A 16,295-nucleotide genomic window follows, 5' to 3' on the forward strand; every position below is an offset into this window, starting at 1 on the left:
AGGGGTTAGATGCCTTGCTCAAGGGCACTTCAGCTGTTTCTACCGGTCGGGGATCGAACCGGCAACCCTCCGGTTACAAGCCCAAAGCCCTAACCAGTAGGCCACGACAGCCTGACACATGACAAATGCATATCTATCTAATGTCCACTACATTACCCCTTAACCGACTGACATGAGCATGGTGATTCAATTCTATTGGGCCTTTGGTGAAGAGGTCACAGAGAGGCTGGGTATCAGGGTTAATAAAACATTTTTATTCACTCTCACAGACATGGCAACTTAGGATTTACAGGCTAGTCAGTGAGCAGATATCTACAGTGCAAGACATTCCACTGTTTTCAACTTTGGGTCTGTAGGTATTGTGTGTTACATTCATCATGCTGCCTTATCAGAGAAAAAGTGCCATCAATGATTGCGAACAGCTCTGGCTGAAACAGTAATACAATAGCATTGCCCCAAAAAGGCTATAACATTATTTGTTATAAACCCTCATTTCCCAAGAAAATACTACAACAAATATACACACAGTGACACAGTGAAATAAAAAGCTGATGGCTGAAATATATCCAAACAAAGTCATCAAAATGACTGACAGTTTACTTCAATAGAAGGTACCAATCCTGAATAACTTGCCATTATCATCCAAACTATTTGTTTCATTATATATACAAATATGAGTGAATTTTTATTTTAAGTAACGATGTAGCTATAATCTAATCTAGAATGTGTTTAATTTAAAACTGAATTGCAAATAGGGTTGCAAAATTCCAGGAATTTTCAAAGTTGGAAATTTTCCATGGGAATTAACGGGAATATACGGGAATTAACAGGAATAAACAGGAATTAACGGGAATAAACTGGGAATTTTTAATATGGCAAGTTAGTCTATAACAGGGAACTTAAATGTAGTGGACAAAACCCCATCTTGCAGCATAATACTAGTTAAAACAACCTGATTTAAAGCAATTTCAGTCAAATTTCTACCCTGCACATACGTCAATCCCATGCACACAGCAATCAGCATAGGCTACTAGACGTAAAGGAAACCTATGGTGTGTTCATGTGCACGGGGAACATAAATTCCCAGTGAAAACGTCATCTCATGTGGGAATAACTGGTGTGAAACTGGGAGAAGTTTGCAAACAGAGTTGCCCAGTTATGGGCTTGTCGTCACTTTGGTCCTCATTCAAATTGGTGTACGTCATTTTGCACTGTAATTAAACTGTAATGGGAAGATTAATCTGTCTGATTAAGCTTGACAACTTATATATAATATACATAATCTATAAGGTTTGGTTGGGGTGGTATGTTGTGTCATTTCTTTTTACTTGTTTTACCATTTTCTGGGATTCTAACTGAACAAACTGATAGTCAGTTAATGTTCCAACCAATCGGATTTTGTTGTTGAGTGGCGTGGTGTATCATGGGCAGTTCAGTGACAGTTCAGTGGTCTCAGTGTTGCTAGCTTAGCACGCTTGTAAACCATAGGCAGAGAATGGGATTCCCGCTAGCATGGTAGCTAGCTTTGTATGCTAAGCGAATATATGAATAAACAAATCATATTGGTTATTATGAAACAAAATGTTAATGTTTGTATATGGAAAAAGTAGGAATTACCAAAAATTCCCAGTTAATTCTCGTAAATTCCCATTAATTCCCATAATTTCCTTTAATTCCATGAAAGTTTCCAATTTGGAATATTTCCAAAATTCCACAGCTTAACTTCCCATGGAAAGTTTCCGGAAATTTACCGGAAATGTTCCGCCCCTTTGCAACCCTAATTGCAAATACAATCCATTCCAAGCAAACAGTCTCAAAGGAACTCTGTAGGCAGTGCTACGTTATGGCTGTAGGCACACACACACACACACACACACACAGGCTCGAAACTGCAACAGCAGCCGCAGCCCACACACTGCAGCCCACGCAAAAGCACACACACTGTGTATTAATGATCTTTATGATCATTTGCTTACATTTCCTTTCCGTCCATCATGCACTTGACAGCAAAAGAGGAACAGAAACAGATTGACTTTCCTTTAAGTTGTTTAACTGCATGTTACCTATGAACATGCAGATTATTAGGTAGTATGTCAGTATAGCAGCAATCTTAAAATCATATCTGCCTCAACCCGGTCAATCCCCGTCATCTCTGTATGTGTTGGGAGGGTCATTGCCTCGCTGACTGGCCAGACCTGGCCTCTCTGTGAAACGGTAGTGCAGGTCGTCGTCCTGAAAGCTGTAGTTGTGGGTGATGTGCTCGAGCACGCCGCCTTCGTGCAGCCGAGAGCCGTAGATCAGCGCCTCCCCTCGGTCCTGCGCCAGGCCCACTCGCATCAGCCACTCCACAAGCGCACTGCCCAGGAACGCGCTGACCACACGTCGGTCACCACACCTGAGAGACCGAGGGGGAGAGAATGTGTGTGTGTGTGTAAGAGAGAGAGAGAGAGATGCAGAATAGAATTATGCAAAATTTAAAGGAACAGTCTGATTGGTGATTCTAATCCAAAACACTTTCAAATTCAGCTCATGGTCTTAATGCTGTCTATTCAGTGTATGTGCACACACAAAAAAAAAACAACAACAACAGTGTTTTGACAATGTTTGCAGACATCATCTCTAATGTGGCACCCTTTAATTGCTGGTAAAATGTCTTTATTTTTTAAGAAAGGACACTCAGCTGTATGGGTTGTGTGTTGTGTGCGCTCACCTCTTCTTCTGGACGATGTCCTGGACGCACTGCTCCTGATGGTACCTGATGAACTGTGTGCACGTGAGCTGGATCTCCTCAGAGACGCTGGGAGGGGGGTCCTCTGCTGCTCCTCTACCTCCCCACAGTCTGGCTACCCTACACAGACACAGACACACACACAAACACACGCACGCACACACGCACACGTCAGGAGCATGTCAGTGAGACCTGTATGACAATGGGGCTTTGAACAAATTATAAAATCTAAAAAGGAAAATAGATCATCTTACCTCTTTTTGAACGGAAGAATGATCAAATGTTTATCCAGACCAAAAAGTCCGAAAGATATGAAACCCTAAAAATACACAAAAAAAACCCATTAGCATAATTATGCCACAGTTGCATACAACCATTACTATAAAAAAGCCCAAATCCAGAAGATGCTTTTTGAAGATTACCTGTCCATAGTTGAGGATGGCACAGAAGAACTGCAGCTCCAGGTAGAGTCTCCCAGGGACCTGGTTGAAGAGCCACCAGAGGCAGCTAGAGAGGTTCTACAGGCAGAAATAGAGTTGTGTTACTGGTGACACAAAATACTGAGTCAAACATCAATACAAGCCTTGATGAAGATAGGCCTCCACACCCACAGATAAAGCTGAGGCCCAAGACAGACTTGAGGGTTGTGTCTGGGGTCTAGATCACTATGGGAGAGAGAGAGAGAGAGAGACAGAGAGAGAGAGAGAGAGAGAGAGAGAAGTTTACTCACAGCCAACAGGCTGACCAGCAGCAGCAGGCAGAGCAGCACATGGCGAGCCACCTGTGTGTCTGAGTCCCTGCGATTCTCCTCCTCCTGCACCAGCAGACAGCGAGACGACTCGCAGCCCGTGGCACGCACACCTGAAGCAACAGAAGCATATGGCAGAGTCATCAGCCCCAGGATCAACTGGAGAGAGAGGCCAGTTATCTTTCCGTTTACTCTTTAACATGTTCACACACGCCTTAGGAAATGCCTTTTTCGTGTCTTTTTCCAACCTCATCTGCACCAGCTGTATCATAATCTGTGACTCCAGACAAACAACATGCTATTGGGGTAAGTGTAATCCAGCAGTCCTCTAAAACACGCGTGTGCACAACTGCTTCAAAACTACATTTCATTAAAGCAATACAATGCAGCTATTTATTTCCCTTAGAATAATGTTTTGAGACCTCTTTAGATGCTACACTGTCTTACAGTGTGGAGAATCAGAATCAGCTTTATTGGCCAAGTTTTGCTTAAACAAACAAGGAATTTGACTCTGGTTAATCTTTACTCTCAAAGTACAACACTCACTTAACATATAAGAATAAAAAATAAAAAACACAAAACATAAAACGAGTAAAAAGAATAAAGACAGAACAGTAAGAATAGAATGTGGCAGTAGAATATGGCTATGTATAAGAATAAATACAGTATGTACATTTGCAAACAAATAAATGGACACCATGGGTAGTATAGGGTAATGCAATTGAAGGTTCATTGTTTCCTTCACAAAGTTCAGCCATCATTTAAAAGTTCACAGTAAAAGAGTAAGGCACAATGCCTCACTAACATAGTTACTCTTACCATGCTGGTCCACCATGTTAGTGCTGACTATCATATCAGGCATGGGCTGTGGGGGAGCGCAGTCACACACATGGCACTCTGGACAAAGAGAGCATGGAGGGCCTTGTTATCCATTAGCACAAAAACAAAGTCCTCCTTAAAGGACTACTGAGAGGCTTCTTACATGTTGTTTTGACATGTTTTTCCTTTGTGTTTTCAAAAGGTTTGTACCCATACCACACTGCTTTCAGAGATCATAGTCATCCACACAGATTCTAAAAAACTAGTGAAACACAGTCACTTGGGTTGTTAGGTCATTTTAATAAATAATGTCTTCCATAACCTGTGCTGCAAGTTATAGTCTCCAAATAAACATGATTATTATCAGTGACACTATGAGATCATAAATCATTGTCAATATCAGCAAAATATGACTTAGGCTTTGGCCGTTTTCATTAGATACTGTACGTCCTCCTGATAACCCTGTCTAGCTGATAACCTTGATGTGTCTGACAAACAAAAATAGATGTTTGTATTCATTGCGCCAAAAATAGATGTTTGTATTCATTGGATTGACAAAAATAGATGTTCACCATGTTGGAGTGAGGAGGCATGTGATGTGATGGGAGGACGTTGGGGTTGTATTATTCACCTTTCTACACATCCTTATAAGACCATTGTTATTTAGACAAAAGGCCAAACCAAAAGGCCAAACCAAATGGCCAAACCAAACCAAATCTCACCGGCCCCTCAGGTGTGTGTGCTCAGGGCTCTCGCTGCCGTACCTCTGTTAATGCTCCCCTCTGAGGGGGTCGGCTCCAGCGGTGCATTCTGGTCCTCCGGCTCACCCAGGGGCTGCACGTCCTCACTGGTGTCCGACGGGGTGCCCTGCTGTAGGGTGCGGTAGTCCCGGCTCAGGGCAATGAGGGAGCCCCCCACCAGCACAATACTGCAGAACAGTACCACTGCTGAACTGATGATCTATCAGAGAGCAAGAGAGAAATATGAAAAAGACCAAAAGACCAACTTTATCCTTAATACCCTTTGTTCTCTGCATGCTCTGCTGCATGATTTAAATCACCTGAGATGTCCCATAGAAGAAGGCTGAGTCGATGGTGTCTGGTGACCACTGGCCAGAGATGAGGAGAAGACTCACCACCAGACAAGGAACACTGTGGGGGAAAGAGAGCCGGGTTTGAGTGGCAGGGTCATTTCAAGAGGATCACGCATCGCATGCAATAAGGGAATTTACACTGAGCTCACCCCCAGCCAGCGATGACCACAAGCCCTGGACTGATCTTCAGCTCTCCCTTCCTTCTGATGATCAGGAGTGAGAGGGCTATCAGACCTGAAAAACAACACCGGAACAGATACATGAAAAGAATGAATGCTGATGCCATCCAGAAACCTCAGACAATGGGACACATGATGAGACAAACTAAGAAAATAGGACAAATGATGAATGTCTAACAATTTTAGACTATTTCAAACCTAGTTTGACCAAAACTAATGAGTGCATAATAACAATTTTAACTTTCAGGGAAGGAAATGGTCAAAAACAGGAAAGGGTTTTTTAATTATGTGACTGACAGTAAGAATGAGTCATGCACGAGTTACCTGGCCACACATACGTGCTGTAGAGAGATCCATACAGAAGAGTGAAGTTCAACACCTGCCCAAGGAAGCTGCCTTGTTCCACAGTGAAATTCCAAGTTATCATGCCAACACTAACTAAAAGCTACAAGAGGAAGGGCAGATAATGTGTTGGGTCAATGACAAACTGATAATGTGTCATAGTAGCCCGTTAGGAATAAATTGTAAATTGTAATTGTATTTGGCCATTGGAGATTCATGTGAAACTGTTGCAAAGAACTTGCCTGTGCCATTAAAAGGTTCACAGTAAAGAAATGTGGCAACCTCTTGAACTTCTTACTGAGGAACATAACAGTGATTGTCCACACCTGCAAAAGAAAAGTAGGGCATGGGTTAGTATTTCACATCGTTATCTTGTTAATTAGCATTATGAGGATAAAATGACTTATTACAGTGCATGAAAATGCACTGTACTGTTCTTCCTAGGCATTTTCTTCTTCTTCTTCTTCTTCTTCTTCTTCTTCTAACGCAGTTAATGCAGCTTTAACCGTTTAACGTAGAAACTTCATTCAAACTATGTTACGTAGGTCTTACTTAGGACATGTGGGCTATGTATTTTTCATCTTTGTAACTTTTATACTTTTTAAACTATTAATTAAAAACTACTCAAAATTTCCCCATAGACTTAACATGGGCTGATGACATCACAATAGAGCCGTTAGGCAATTAGAATCCTATGGCAGGTGTTCAGGCCACCTGTCCCAACTGCAATTCTCAGGCTTTAAGCATACAAACTGGCCCTATTAAGACTACACACCCTATTCAACTGCTTCCTCTGCCAAAAACTGATTCAAAATAAGAGTCCTCACTACAATATTTCACTGTTAAACAATTTAACCCTTTAAACTACTGAACTTTTTAACTGTTCAGCCATTGTAACTGTTACTTGTCATCAACTATGACTCCTACCCACTGTAGCTAGTTAGCATGGTTAGCATGTTAGCATTGCTAACATTATTAGCATTTTTAGCATTAAAAATGATTAGCTAAGTTAGCTAAGTAACATGGTTAGCATAGTTAGCATGCTATTATGTTAGTTAACATAGTTAGCATAACTGCTAAAAATGATTAGCTAAGTTAACTAAGTAACATAGTTAACATAGTTAGCATCTTAACATGCTAATTAACATTTTTAGCAAAACTGCTAAAAATGATTAGCTAAGTTAGCTAAGTAACATGGTTAGCATAATTAGCATGCTAACATGTTATCATGCTAGTTAGCATAGTTAGCATAACTGCTAAAAATGATTAGCTAAGTTAGCTAAGTAACATAGTTAGCATGTTAGCATGCTAGTTAAAATAGTTAGCATAACTACTAAAAATAAAAACATTAGCTAAGTTAACTAAGTTAAGTAACTTGGTTAACATTATTATCTTTGATAACATAGTTAGATAACTACTAGCAAACATTAGAGCCATTCCAACTGTCAGTTATCGTCAATTATCTACCTAAATAATTTAACCATTTAAATGATCCACCTATTTAACCGTTCAATCATTCCAATTATATTAAACCTTATCTACCAAGCAAATCATTTAACTATATAAACTATCCACCTATTTAACTGTTCAATCATTCCAATTATATTAAACCTTATCTACCAAGCAAATCATTTAACTATATAAACTATCCACCTATTTAACTGTTCAGTCATTCCAACTATATTAAACCTCATCTACCTAGCAACCAATATAGTTTGTTTTTACTCTGTATGATATTTTACATCATATTTTTTGCATTTTCATGCACTGTATTTCCTTCAGGAAATGCTTTTCTAGTTGTCTCTGCAACCTTAATTGTGTTTCACATGGCCACACCCACAGCACAAACATGAAAGACATTCACTTGTTCTATTGTATGATGTTTCGGGCCTAAACATGACCAACCCAATGTTGCCATAACAATATTTCATCAGCTTAAGTTTCTGGTTCCCTTCCCTGTACTGAGACATGTAGGCTGTTCAGTATGAGGAAGTAAGTCTGGGACATCTGGAGCTATGCAGTCAAGAAATTAACCCACAATCTGTCAAACACTGATACAGTCTCATACAGAAACATATTTACTAGCCTTTTGACCTTTCCATTAATAACAATGACAGCTTTGGTGATCACTTTAACAGGTCAGTGGCCATTGGTTATTGGACTACCTTAGTATTTTTACATTTCATTGATAATAGCTGCAACAACTTAGTCTAGTTTCAGATCCTGTTTTGAGCTCACACCACACAACATTCACCCTTGACAAATTTCTCCAAAACCACATTGTGCAAAGCTAAACATAAACGGCTTCAACCGAGTTCCCGCAACCAAGATAACACAATAAGAAGAACTCACTAGTGCAATTAAACCTATGACACTGATGTCGAAGTACTCACTAGTGCAATTAAACCTATGACACTGATGTCGAAGTACTCACTAGTGCAATTAAACCTATGACACTGATGTTGAAGCTGACGGTCTGCAGAGCTGAGACAGAAGACCTCGGGTCCATGGTGGGAATGGTGAGAAGCCAGGCAGACGCATACATGATTGGAGCCGAGAGAAATGTGCTTATAACCATCCCTGAGGTGACCTAGGATAAACATGGTAGAATTAAAATCATAATGATAATCATGACCATTCACTAAACCTCAATAAGGAGTAAAATGATGTGCTTTATGAAACTATGTATGTCTGTTTTCATTCAACATAAACAACCAACACAAACACCCACCACTTCCAGCTCCATGTTGTAATGAGCTGCATAGATGGCCACGCTGGGGGCGGTGGGGAAGACACCATACAGGAAGGCGTAGTTGGAGATGCTGGAATGGTTGAGAGCGCTGGTGTTGCCCGTGTCCAGGAGCTCCACCATGTCTCTGCACACCAGAGGCATCACCAGCCTGTGGAGGACACCGCGGGACATGAGGTCAGCTGGATTAACGCACCCGCAAAATTGCAGCCATTACGAAAATTACACATGACGTTAAGGGAACAATGGTCTGAGACAGTGGTCAAAGGCACAGAACCTCTTCAGACAAGACTCAACATGCTGATTCAACACGCATAACAACTCAACATGCATTCGAATCACAACTTAAGGTCTTTGATTTAATTTGACTTTACAATCTCTGTGTCTTTCCAACAAGAATATACATGTTTGTTGTCAATGGACACCATACTGCACAGATCACTTACAGTTTGGCTGTGATGAGGAGAATCAGTGCAACCACTGTGGACCTGGTCAGCTTTCTCATCTGGCCCACCATGGTTAGACCCAGGTAGAAGAGGGCCGCCCCTCCGAAAGAGTTGGCCAGGCCGTCCACAAACTGCTCCATGAACGGGGGGATCCTCTGGCCCAGCAGGAAGTGTGCGGCTAGCCCCACCACCACCATGAAGACGATTGGGTTCCTCACCACCTGCAGTGCGACGGTGCCCACCACCAGGAGCTTGCTCCCTGGAGGCTGCTCACGGCTGCTCTGCCACTTCTGTACCTCGCAGAGGGCAAAGCCCAGGGGGTTGAGGAGAATGAGGGACACCGGCGCCACCAGGTAGATGTACTGAAGGTACTCGGGGTGAGTGTTCCTGTACAGAGCTTCGACTTGGGTCAGGTGAGGAGGATACAGATACACACACACACACACAGAGTAATTAGTACAAAGCCTCAGGTCATAGGTCTATGTATCATATTTAACAGGTTTTTCCAACAGACTCCTGCTTAGCCTCAACTGTATTTTTATGGGCTTTCTATTTATACTTGAATACATTTGAACGACACTTTAAACCAGAAATGCAAGTAAATATTTTATCATGCTTCCTTATTCAAATTACACAGTCATATCACTTACCAATGGGATATCCCAGGGCGAAATCATTGCTTTGGGTGGCAAAGATGGAAAACAACCCAGCCTTCGAAAACCGAGTGTCACGACTGGCAACAAGCAGGGTTAAGACGCACACAACGAAAAATACGGACACTTTGGCTATGAGAATGCTCCAGAGAAATGGCCAGATGACATCGCCAAAGTCCAGCAACACCATGTTTTTAAAAAGTAGAGCAGGGAGGGCAAACTTTGACACAAAGTTGCCAAGTCCTTTGGCTTGAGTGGATGTTATGATGTTCGCCCGTCCAGCAATGTATCCACAAAGAATGATGCCAAAGCACTCCAGGAGCGCTGGTAGGAGCTTGTCGATAGACATAGCTCCTGAAGTAGAAGTGGCATAGTTCCCCGTTGACAGGTTCAGTTTTTGAGAAGAGACTGAAGTGTCATCCATTGTGGCGGTTTAGAGCTTCACACATTGGCTAGGGGAAACAGTCATAAGAATCAACAGTGGTCTTACTAGGGCGGAAGCTCATCTCCAGGAGTGTGTCCAGTTATTTTGTTATTTTTGCTAACTAGTTTACACTACATTCATTTCATTATTCAACTTCTGTAACACTGGCCGAATGGAAGTTGTGTATGCCTGCCTACTCAATAATATCTTACCAAAGGATGGTAAGTTAAGTGTTAGCTAACTAATCTGTCAAGAATAAACGTAACGTTAACTTACTTAAAATGTCTTCGACACTTGATGACAGGTTGGCTGGCTACATTAGCGAACCAGTTAGCTCTCGAAAGCTAACGGAGCTGAAATCGTTGAGGATTTTAAAGACAGAAAGTATACATGATCCTTACCAATCTCAGAAGACTAACGGTTAACTTTCGTCCATTGTGTGAAAATCTTTCGCGTAGTATGCTCAGTTGAAAATGTCATAATATGTGGCTGCTGTCTATGCCATAAACCTAACGTTATCTTAATAACGTTACTGTTTTAGTTAGGCTACCATGGCTTGACAAGTCAACAACTGGAGTGTTTTGCCTTGTGTTCCGCTGAAAGCCTTTGCTTAGTTTCATAATTGGGTTGCTGCAAACAACAACGTGCGTATATGCAATCGTGACAACTTGGACCCCATGGTCCCAGAGTAAACTGCGTTACAACACACTAAAGTCAAGTTCAGTTAGATTGCTACGTAGATTGTCCTGAAGTTCGCCAATCAACTGCGACAGTAGGTGGGACTACCGTGGGAGAACCTTTTTCAACCCCATCTGGCCCTCTCACGCAGTAAAAAAGACAGATTAGAGCAGGATCGGAACAATAGCCTCCAAGTTTACTCATTCACATGTCCACGAATGATGCCTGTATTAAAAGCTACTGCACCACAGCACACTTTCACATTTAATCTCTGCATTGCGCAAATTTTACGCAATCTAAGTGTGAGATTCACACATGTTGTTCCAAGAATGGCTGCCAGGGGTCACCCTTGCAAGTACGTAGTAGGCTGCAGGCGTCATTTCATATCAAATTAACTATTCTGTCATGCCACTCCATCATCTTTATATAGAGAAGCGTCACTCAATTTTGCGTAAAAAAAGAAAGAAATAAACACTTTTTTGTACTTGCAAAACTTAGGATACTTTCAAGAAACTCAAATTGCATTCACTTGTATACACCTTTAATGCAAATATATGCTATGCATGTGTGATTTAGATCTACTTGGATTGACTGAATGGAAATATACAAATTAGATTAATTTTAATAAATCATTTGGAAAAACACTACAATGTTTTGTTTCTCAACATGGAAAAGACAGTTGAGATGTAGTAAAGAATGAATAAAACCCAAAATAATGCACATTTAAAAAAGGACATTATTTCATCTTATAACTTGAGCTAGAGGAGGAGACCCTCTCTCCCTTTTCCCTAAAAAAAGAACAAAAAAGAGAACAAGTCAGACCAAGACATAGTTCCTTAAAAAATAGTCAGCAGATGTAGTTGAATTTCAGTCCATGGCTAGTAGGCCTATGTGCTATGGGAAGTCAGCCCAGATTTCAGTTCCCCATATTATATAGTCATGTGAAAAAATAAAGAGCACCTTTTGCATATCTTTTGAAGAGACTGCTGGGGTAGGTCTTGCGTCCAGGAACATATACCTCAGGGAGAGGGAGATCCATCACCGGGTGGAAGGTGAACCTGTTCTCCCACACATCTGTGATACAAGTATATTACTGAACTGTAGACATAAACACACCCTTAAAACTAATGTGTTAGAAACAACACAAACTGTGTTATTTTCAACACATTTGTTTTAAGAGTGCATGAAACTTTTGGGGTAAGCAAAATGTTTTGTCTAATATCATTTCAGTAATGGCAGCACACCAAAGAACCTTTTTGCTGTTATGCAGCGAGGATGCCTGTGAAAGAAAACCTTTACACGCTATACAGAGGGCATGAAACATTATTGTGAGAGCATTGTATTTTACGTCATGCCTTTTCATCTTTTTTCAGGCAGTTTGAATGAATATGATTCGAATGTATCGGTAAATATATTATGCAATATTTGGTTACATTAAGTGTCATCCATGTTGGCACCACATTTGTCAGATATGAGCAGTACAGTATTGTACCTGTGGTGTGGTCATTGAGGTTGATAGTACTATTCTCAATGGCAGGTAATGGATGCAGACTTCTAAGGGTTGGCTTGTTAGGAGGGAGAGGGGGTCCTGAGGTGGCTTCTTTTTGAAGAAGAAAGAATATTGTTAGTTCAACATCCCTTCCAGATACAATTCAGTGATAAAATAATCTACATGATTTTCTGAACAGTGCCCACCTAAGCTGACACCGGGTAGAGTTTGCTCATTAGGTAGAGGTGGCAGAGGCCGAGACCGCACAGGAGGAGGGCGGTCATATCCAGCAAAGGACTGGCTCTTCTTGGGGGGTCTTGGGGAGTTGTTTTGCTCCCGGGCCAGGCAGGGAAGAGGAGACAGCTTGGCGCTGTGAGTGATGGCTCGGCACCCAGTGAAGTTAGCAGGCTTACAGGGCAGAGCGGGTGGCTGTGGCGGCCATTGTGGAAGGCGAGAGGGCTTTTTCTCCTTGGCTGCCAGCAGAGGGCAGCACTCAGCAGGAACACTGAGGAATCTGGGTAGTGGAGGACGACTAGTGTTGGGAAGCGGAGGAGGATAGAGAGAGTTCTGGGCTCTGGGAAGTGGAAGGCCTGGGTGTCTGGCAGGCAGGGAGGGAGATTGGGGGGTGGATAGTAAAGGTGCTGGGCAGACTCCTTGAGGTAGTGGCAGAGGTAGTTTGGTCTGAAGGCCACCAAGAGCTGGTCTGGAGATTTTACACACAGAGAGGATGTCTCTTCCTATTCGTCCACACAGACAGAATCAAATCGTTTTATTAATTATTTACACATGAATGTGTGTGTGCAGTCATAATAACAAGGCCATACACTTGATTACCATTGCCTTTGTTGTTCACAGCCTGTTTGGGCACATATCTGTGCTGTAGTCTCTGCTGGCCAGACTGAGTTCCAGGGCTGAAGGTGCCAACTTGATCCTGTCTTGTGACTTCCCCTCCTGTGGCCTCTGCACACACACACAGAGGAGAGAGAGGACTCAGGCTCTGACTGCCTGCCCACCAAGTGTGCCACACACTGGAGCTCACAAGCAGCAGGTAAAGGCCATCACTGTGGGATGCTGTCAGTTCCACTCTTACTAGCTGTCTGCAGCTTCCACACACACACACACACACTGGATAACAGGGCTAGATTTTATTAGTCTGCACATACAGTTTTCGTAGTGCCTTTTTGTGGTGACCATATTCAACAAACGCAAATGCGATAGTGTGTGTCAAAGTAGGCAGATTAAAACATTTGAAGGTCACAGCGTAGACCAAACTGTATGCCGCTGGTTCATTACAACTACAGCTGCTGATGATGAAAAGAGAATGCTATTCTGAAATATTAAACTAGCCCCCTATAATGATTAATATTGAATAAAAAAACTGGGCAAGAGTCAGTTTAATATCTAATGATGTTTAAAATTTAGTGGTATTCATTAACAGGAAAATAAGGCATAGTCTGAAAGCCAAGGTGGGAGACAAAAAGGGCATTTTTGACTACTTACTCTCAAAAACTGGAGCACTTCTGTCATTAGTGATAGCTTTCTTGAGGCGTTTTCCCTTGGATATGTCTGATAGCAGAGCATTTCTCCCTCGCTGCTCAGACTTGTTTAGTGAGGGTTTCTCTGTGTTGGCCTGTAGTCATCCAGATAACAAAGGTAGTCAGTCTGTGATTTATGGTCGCTGTGGCCATGCTCACCACCAGATGTCTCTGAAGAGTAGACTATCTTAGAGTAGACGTTCAGTCTGTTTTGTGTGCGCCCGGGGATCTACTCTGTGGTCTGTGTATATTCCAATACTTGAAATAGAATGTTTATTTAAAGAGATACAACACGTGATGTATTATAAAAGGTATAACTACCGGCTTTTTGTTGGTACGTTAAACCTGTGTCATTTAGTGTAACTGCACCGCTATGTAAAAGTGTGTTAACTTGGTGAGTGTAAATGAGTGTGTAAAAGGTTTACCATATTGCTGTAGCTTACCACAGCAAGTGTGGGGGGAGGAGGAGGAGGAGGTGGAGGCGGGACTGGCATCTTTTCTCAGACCTCCCTGACTACGCTGTTCTGTCAGTCAGATTTGAAAGAACACATGCATACTGTGGGTTAGCATTGGTAGCATCCTCATATCTTAAATCTATCATGAATAAATATGACATGCTCTATACAACTGCATTATTGACCTGTTCAAAAGTGCAATCAGTGCATTGTATGCATTGATTGTCTATTGTATGAGAAAACCAAATGTTTCAGGCAATATGCTTGGGACAGATTAATTCAACATTTATGATTACAGCCTTAGCAACGGTAATATGATTTTTACCCAGCTGATGTTATTCTGTTGAAATGTTGCAAGATAAGAGTATGAAACAGAGAGGTAGCTCAGGCTGAAACCACAGCAGGCCTGGCATAATAGGTCAACAGGAACAGGAAGACCTACAACCTAACCCTCATGCACCTCCTCAGTACCCCTCACTTCACTCCTTCACCCAGAATCCTTTGCAGTGACCATAACCCACCGTAGCCCACCCTACCCCACCCCCAGCCCCTTACAGACCAGCCGTCTGTGTCAAAGTCCAGTCTGGCTCTCATCATGCCACACAACGCTACTCTGCCACCACTCCTGTTTTATTAAAAGCCACTGAATACCTCTCCCCATGTGGAGGGTTCACTTTGCATTCTCCCCAGATAATTAGTCACGGGGGCCTTATTTTCACACATACACCGGCATGTTTAAATATACTTAACTCTGAATAGATCTCCCAGAGGGACATGCTTATACAGTAGCACACCAGCCTCAATGCATTTCAATTGTCCATGAATGTCGTTCACAGAACAGGAGATGCACTCACACCATTTTAGGACTCTCACCCCCTGCACATCATAAAAAACCTTTTCAAATACCTTCACTACCAGACCCATGTACTGGGTTAATCTACAGACTTTATATAGACTGAGGCACTCCAAACAAAGCCACCTTCAATGCCTGAATATATTTTAGCCTACTCTGAAACCTCCATTCAAACAGTGTATGGAATGAGAATACATGTGTTTAAGAGAATGCATACTGTATGCATTCAACAAAAATATCATGATCCACATTAGCATTACTTTCCTATAGCTTAGTATTTACCACACAACCCACATAAATGAGATATAAACACAATACATTAACATCATTGAGACCAGCTATCATCAATAACTCTTTTATAGGCTAAGTTCAATGACCTGATAAGACACTCAGTTCACAAAAGACGTTGCTATGGCATCATTCCTCCAACAACAACAAAAAAAATGCAAAGTGATGAACTCCGTCATTGCTAGAGCCTTTTTACAAACAAAGCAGAGAAAGATCCATGCAAATACTTACCATCACATCTAAGAAGACACCTTCAGTGTTGAGCAATTATTTAAGTGTGACGAGGTCAATCAGAGTTTCCAGACACGGCTCTTGCTGTCACACAGGCATGACTGTGCCTCTTGTGAGTCACACATCTCCGCATTCACCAGCCATCTTAGACACACTTGTGGTGCATCAGTTTTAGACAGTTTTCATACAGCACAATCAATGGGATTTGGAGTTGGTAAAGCCACATGTCTATTGGTACATAGTTCTGCAGTCCAAGTAATACAAAAGTAGAGGAAGTTCAAAGCTTATTTCAAATCCTTGGTTTATTCTATTATTAAAATGGTTAATAATCAAATAAAGATACACTGACACAATACTGGAAGACAGCACAACTTTAAATGAAAAGTAAAAAAATTGTCATACATACACATTTCAGTTATAAGAAATGTCCCACTGCCATTGCTAAAAAAGTAAAATCACACAGACTATTATACTGTATAAATATAACCCCAGATGCCCCAAGGAAAGCAAGATGCAGGCAGACATATTTAGCAGCCTCCACTGGGAATAGGGTGCACACCAAAAAATATTGTCTGACCCGTATCT

At 41.7% G+C, this 16,295-nt stretch overlaps 1 protein-coding gene across 2 annotated transcripts; it reads right to left on the bottom strand.

The window, feature by feature from the left end:
- Positions 1 to 233: 233 nt before the first annotated feature.
- gpr155a (G protein-coupled receptor 155a) lies at positions 234 to 11,094 on the bottom strand. Of its 2 annotated transcripts, none has more exons than XM_076263792.1 (16): positions 10,583 to 11,094; positions 9,755 to 10,209; positions 9,105 to 9,507; positions 8,641 to 8,809; positions 8,344 to 8,499; positions 6,152 to 6,235; positions 5,892 to 6,012; positions 5,538 to 5,622; positions 5,356 to 5,446; positions 5,060 to 5,255; positions 4,296 to 4,373; positions 3,459 to 3,589; positions 3,151 to 3,246; positions 2,983 to 3,047; positions 2,711 to 2,848; positions 234 to 2,395 (listed from the first exon to the last, which is right to left on the bottom strand). In XM_076263792.1, the coding sequence occupies exons 2-16, from the start codon at positions 10,179 to 10,181 to the stop codon at positions 2,137 to 2,139; spliced, it is 2,499 nt and encodes an 832-aa protein (XP_076119907.1). In that variant the 5' UTR covers positions 10,182 to 10,209; positions 10,583 to 11,094; the 3' UTR covers positions 234 to 2,136. The 2 variants fall into 2 exon arrangements, with proteins under 2 accessions (XP_076119907.1, XP_076119908.1); XM_076263793.1 differs by having other exon boundaries at positions 10,458 to 11,094.
- Positions 11,095 to 16,295: the final 5,201 nt, after the last annotated feature.

Source organism: Alosa pseudoharengus, unplaced genomic scaffold (genome assembly GCF_046254945.1).
Source record: "Alosa pseudoharengus isolate Yale_2024_CS ecotype anadromous, Long Island Sound unplaced genomic scaffold, YU_APseudo_1.1 YU_APseudo_1.1_scf_3, whole genome shotgun sequence".
Taxonomy (NCBI): domain Eukaryota; kingdom Metazoa; phylum Chordata; class Actinopteri; order Clupeiformes; family Clupeidae; genus Alosa; species Alosa pseudoharengus.